The sequence below is a fragment of the Arachis duranensis genome, chromosome 5 (genome assembly GCF_000817695.3).
Source record: "Arachis duranensis cultivar V14167 chromosome 5, aradu.V14167.gnm2.J7QH, whole genome shotgun sequence".
NCBI lineage: Eukaryota > Viridiplantae > Streptophyta > Magnoliopsida > Fabales > Fabaceae > Arachis > Arachis duranensis.
In genome coordinates this window covers 30817744-30823678 of record NC_029776.3, presented here as the reverse complement: position 1 = coordinate 30823678, position 5935 = coordinate 30817744, and the positions used below count along the sequence as shown (strand labels likewise).

General features: G+C 29.1%; 1 protein-coding gene across 1 annotated transcript; it reads right to left on the bottom strand.

Moving 5' to 3' along the window:
* Positions 1 to 3272: 3272 nt before the first annotated feature.
* Positions 3273 to 5399, bottom strand: LOC107489059 (transcription factor MYB1R1). Its single transcript, XM_016109835.3, has 3 exons — positions 4981 to 5399; positions 4656 to 4864; positions 3273 to 4286 (listed from the first exon to the last, which is right to left on the bottom strand). Exons 1-3 carry the CDS (start codon positions 5282 to 5284, stop codon positions 3879 to 3881), a joined length of 921 nt encoding a protein of 306 aa, XP_015965321.1. The 5' UTR covers positions 5285 to 5399; the 3' UTR covers positions 3273 to 3878.
* Positions 5400 to 5935: the final 536 nt, after the last annotated feature.

Genomic DNA, 5935 nt, shown 5'->3' with positions numbered 1-5935 from the left:
TACATTTAACAATATAAAATTACTTATTTTTTATTAATTAAATACTAACCACATTTTAATAAAAATCCTGACTGTGTAAATTTTATTTAAGTTTATTATTAGACAAAACCTCTTTTCTTTTTCACCATCTTATACATTTTAGGAGTTAAATCCAAAAAATTCCAAAGACTCTAAAGGTGGAAGAAACCAATAATAACGGGTATCATTTCCTTACATCTCCACAAATTGGGTTTTAGCAGTTCTTAATTAAGTCGGCACCGGGGGATTCACTAGAATTTGATTCCTTTTTATGCTAGCCCTCAGCTTCCTTACTGATTATATGTTTTTTAAGTAATTAATTTCCTTGACATCATTGTTCTTTCTTTTTTTTTAAAAAAAAAAATAAAAGAAGCTCAACACAATAGAGTGGAACATAAAAAATAAAAAATAAAAGAAGTTACCTACACGAGAGATAATAATTTTCTTAGTCTCCCAAGTATTGCCATCAACATCCACAAGGATTATTGAAAGTCCATTTTTGGTAGTTTAAAATCGTTCTGCTTTATATTTTCGCAACACCTGCTTTTTTATTTTTGAAAATTCTATCGTTCCGTTCCCAACAAAGAATTCAGTCAGCCACTTCTTCTGCTCTTATTTTTTATTGTGCATTCCAGTCTAACTTTCAAATAGTCCTTTTATGGTATCAGGAATAGCATCTGCCATGTAACCTCACATAGGAAAAACAAATGCTGCACAAATTCTATTTTCTTTTTACACAAAACACAAACATTATCACTATTGGGAAGAACACCCAACCTGCTCAACAGCTCTTTGGTATTAACTCTACCAACTAGCACAAACCATCCAAATAGCTTCACTTTCGGAGGTACCACGCTTCTCCAAATCGCACTGGTGAAACTATAACTTGTGATCTTATCAGTCAGAATTTCTAATTGGATGACCTGCAGAAAAGAACTAATAGAAAAAACACCCTTCTTATCAAACTTTCACGTAATATTATCCTCTCGATCCGTTGATAGCTTAATTGACCTTAACCTTTCATGAAGTTGATGGCCGTATCATTGTCCTTTTTTGTAACTTGCAAGTTGTAATGGTTGTGCCAGCACAAAAATATAAAATAAATCTTTATTATTCTATTAAGTTTTTAGTTAAATTATTAATTATTCATATGAATTGATAATTGTAGATTATATTATTGATCAATTTAACAAAAAAATGATCATAACATTTTATTGTTATATTAAAAAAATTTATAATCATATATATATTCGGATAAATGGTAGTATTAAGCCAACTTGCATGAGATTTTACATGATTAAACCGAACGAAAAAATGAGACATGAATCAACCAAAAGCATGTCTCTATATAATTCGAATCAACTCATTTCGAACTAAAAAGCTTGGTAATTCGAATCAAACCTTTTCGAATTAGTGAGAGAGTTTACAGTATTAATAGTTCGAATCGAACTGATTCGAATCATGCATGGAAAAGTTCGAATCAACCTGATTCGAATTATGCATAGAGAGTTTGAATTTAGCTTATTCGAATTAGTGTTTGAGGAATTCGAATTATAATTCGAATGAGTCTTTTCGATTTACTGGAAAATTGAGTTCTATTTATAAATAAAATTTAGACTATTAAATTTAATGCAAAATCAACCTATATAAATATTAATAAAAATTTTGTAATAAAAAAGAGTACTTAACTTATCAAATAAGATACTAGAAAAAATACTATATAATATAAAAAAATATACTAAAAAAGTATAAAACAAGATTATAACAAATTAATTTTAGTATAAAATTATCAAATATAAATTAATTTTAACTTCTATTAGAACATTGAATTAAAAATAACATATAAAAATATACTTGTATTTATTAAAATTTAATAACATATAAAAATTTAACAACTTTTTAAATACTCCTTTTATAATAGGAGTGCATTTTTATATACTTTAAATACTTTATAAAAAGAATATTTAATAAAGTGTTGTGCATGTTTATCATACAAAAATAAAGTGTTGTGCCAATATAATAACATTATAACTTTTAAATCAATTTTTTTTTAGGATTTTAGATTAAAAGCGGCACATGAAAAAGCATTATTGATATTCTAAAGGCAGCTTACTTACAAAAGATAGAACTGTATTGTTTAGAATTTTATGTACATAATTAGGATAACTTTTTTTTAGTATTGGTCAAAGATGTATGTTACACTAGGTTATTTGATTTCAGATAAGTTTTATTCTACTATAATTTTTTTTTACTTCTAAAATATTTTATAAATTAATTTTAAAGAAAACATCATTGATGTTTTCATTAAAAACTTAGTTGTACACGTTACAAAATAAATAACTACAATAAAAATTTTTAAAAATTATAACAATATATAAAAATTTTTTATTATAATTATTTATTTTGTAATGAGTACAACTAAAATTTTAATAACAATTTTTAAATTAAACATTGTTATGATGAGTACTATAAAAATTTGCAATATACTCTTTTACTAACTTATCACATAATAAAAATTTTTAAACTTTATAAAATACAATTTTTTTATAGACTCGTATTATCGAATTAATTGAATTCGATTTAGCATTGCCTCCATATAAATATAATTATTGTGTATTAAAATAGTTGGAAATCAGATATATAATTCGAAGGACTCATATTCGAACTACACTTTAAATTACTTTCCTCATAATTCGAATATGTGTGATTAAAACTACCTAAGTCAACCTACATAAGTAATTTAAACCCGGTTAATTCGAACTATCTAGGACTTAATGCATACATAATTCGAATGAATCAAATTCGAATTACACTTCTTTATTAATTCGAATTAATGTGATTCGAATTACTCTTAGTTTCCTAATTTGAATTAGCTTAATTTACATTTTTTACTTTGATTAAATCACGTAAATTTTCTTCCACTGCGGTTTAACAGTGTGATTTGTCCTATATATTCGTAATTTTGTCTTCATCAAAAATTTTTTTATAAGCAAATTTTCTTCATCAATTTTAATATATATAACAAATGTTTATTTCTTCTCCTTCTTATGGTCAATCTTTTGAAAAAAAAATATATTTTTTTTAAATTCAATAAAAGTATTTTATTAAAAAAATACTTTTTTACTAAAAAAATTAATCCAATCTAGCAATTAATTGATTTTTCAGCTGAAATTGAAAACGACAATTTAAGTATAGGAAAAACAAGTCCCGCGGAGACATGAATGATTTTTGTAGACATAAGGTTCTAAAGAATGTAATAATAAGAAAAAGGCAATCTGATTCATTACTAAAAAAATACAAGGAAAAAAATGTAACAAAGACATGCGTGTATGAATTGGACACCACGAGCATAATATATATTCTCCTCCACCTTGAATAATTTAATCTAATATAATATTATATAATATTTTTGAGACCCACTAAGTTGCAACGAAAACAGACCAATAGTATAACCCGAGTACCCGGTGCTCTGTCATCTCAATTCTCAAAGTCACACTCCCACACACAATAGAAACAAGAATTTCCCAATAGCCACCAAATATGACAACTCATCCTCTCTGTCTCTCTTCCTTGTTCTCATCCAACTTCTATATATTAAAACAACGATTAAATTTCTTAATATCCCAAACACACCCCAACCATTCTTGTCCTAATAATAATAATAGTTATATTTATAACCATATAACTAACCTATCTTATAGTCTCGTCTAATTAATTAATTAATTATCTTCAAAGCAATTCTTTTACTTGATACAGTGATACTATTTTGTTTCATCATTTTTCAATTAGGTCTGTATTTTCACTTTCCATAGCTAACGATAATTTACAAACTTAAATTAAATTAAGACAATATATACTATTCAAGCAACACTAATTATGCTATCTCCACCACCATTGAAATTTCCTGCTTGAAAAGACGACGTGGATGACGAGGATGGCGAGGAGCGATCATTATTTTCGTCTGGGGACTGATTCCGGAATTGCTGCGGCCCTAAGTTAAGAACAAATGGTGGAGGTCGAAATTCTGTATTCAGAGTTATTTTCTCTTTCAGGTTCAAATTAGCCATCTTAGAAGATGGTGGCACAGGCAAAATAGGCGTTGGCCTTATTGGTTTAGCAGCTAATGGCAACATCACAGAAGATAAAGCCATGGGGAAAGTAGAGCTAGATAAGTTGTTGTAGTTTGATGACGAATATGTAGAGGGTGTGGGTGGCGCAACAGTTTCTTGCTGAACTTGCTCTTCCATCATGGCAGACGATTCCATCACCTTAATTTAGAATAAATAATGCCAAAAAAAATTAGAATAAAAAATGAAATCAATAGATTTTAAAATAATAAAAAAAAACGTTGCGTTTTATTAGTAACTCACGTTAATAGTTAAGTGAATAAAAACCTTTTTCTAACAAAATATTCAAAAACAGTTTTTTTTTAATCCAACAAATAATAAGTTTCACGATTTGAAATCTTCGTAATCAAGTATTGTGCATTTAATAAAAAAGATTATATTGTTCATCAATAATAGTAATAATATTTATATCGTCGAGATATTTTTCATTTATTATGAAACCAGTTTCTGAAAATTAAATAATTTGTTACCATAAAGGCTAACAATTATAGCAAAGATTAGATTGAATACCGTATCAGTGGTGATATCAAACAGACTAGACCTTCTGCGGCGGCGGTTCTGATTGTGGCGGCGGAGGAAATATTTCTGTGCGTGACTAGCAACCTGAGTTGGAGTCCGAGTCTTCACAAAATTTCTAGAAATTCCTCTCCAGTCACCTTTTCCAACCTTGTGTAAACCCAACAAGAACAATTTGTGCTCCTCTTCAGTCCAAGGAACACCTAATAACAATCACAAAAGAAAACCATTAAAAGATTAAAAAAATAATAATCAAAGTGAAACTAATAAACTAGCAAGAAATTAAGCACGTGTTTTTCTTCTATTATTACTATTTTACCTCGTTTGCGCTCGCGGCTGCGGCCGGAGGCGTGAACGACGTCATCGGACACATAGCCGGCGTCAGCAACGATTGGATCCTGCGGTGGTTGTTGATCAAACTGTGACAAATTACCCATACTAGCACTTTTTCTGAATGACGATGAGGTCCCTTCGGTGGTGGTGAGTCTTACGCCGAAGAGCATGATGCCGTTCTCTCTTTGAGGGGTTCCGCCACCGGAGACCGATCCGGCAGCGAGAGAAGCGTCTGTGCATGTGCGGGAGTTGTGCCCGTTGTTTCCACACTGTGAGCACGTGCGAGACATGTGGATCTCTCTCAGCCCATACAAGAAACTGAAGAGAGATAATATAACTCTGACGAAGAGCTATTTGTGCATATAATGAGTGGGTTGAATCTTTAATGGAGAGAAAGAGAAAGAGTAGGAGGAGGTTTCGTTTATATAGGGAGAGAGAGTCCGAGACTCAAATGTGGGGTTTTGTGTTTGTTTATGGTTAGTGACAGGCCCAGTTTGGGTAAATTTTACCTCAATTAATTTTTTTTAAAATAAATAGTTTAAACAATAATATTTATATTAAAAATAATTTATAAATAAATTATTTTATATTTAAATTATTAATTTTTTAATTTTTTATAAATATTTAAATAATTTTTTAAAAAATTATAATTTAATTTAAAAATTACACAAAATATTAATATTATTATTTTTTTGGTTTTTCACGGTATCCCTCAATCCAGCAGGTTAAGGACTAATCCGTCGCGGTACAAGACGGAATTCGAACCCCCGAACACTTGCTTAAGCGGACTAGTGAGCTAACCACTAGACCAACCCAACTTGGTTATATTAATACTATTATTTTTATAAATTAAAAAAAATAATTTTTAAAACGGGACCATAGTGCTACCATACAATGAACTTGTTATTTTTTTTTTGGTGACAATGAACTTGTTATTGGGG

Coding starts and splice junctions, on each gene's coding strand:
- LOC107489059 (XM_016109835.3), bottom strand. CDS start 5,284: ATGTCTCGCACGTGCTCACAGTGTGGAAACAACGGGCACAACTCCCGC. Junction 4,865..4,980: donor CAGCCGCGAGCGCAAACGAG/GTAAAATAGTAA, acceptor GATTGTTATTAG/GTGTTCCTTGGACTGAAGAG. Junction 4,287..4,655: donor TTGATATCACCACTGATACG/GTATTCAATCTA, acceptor TTCTAAATTAAG/GTGATGGAATCGTCTGCCAT.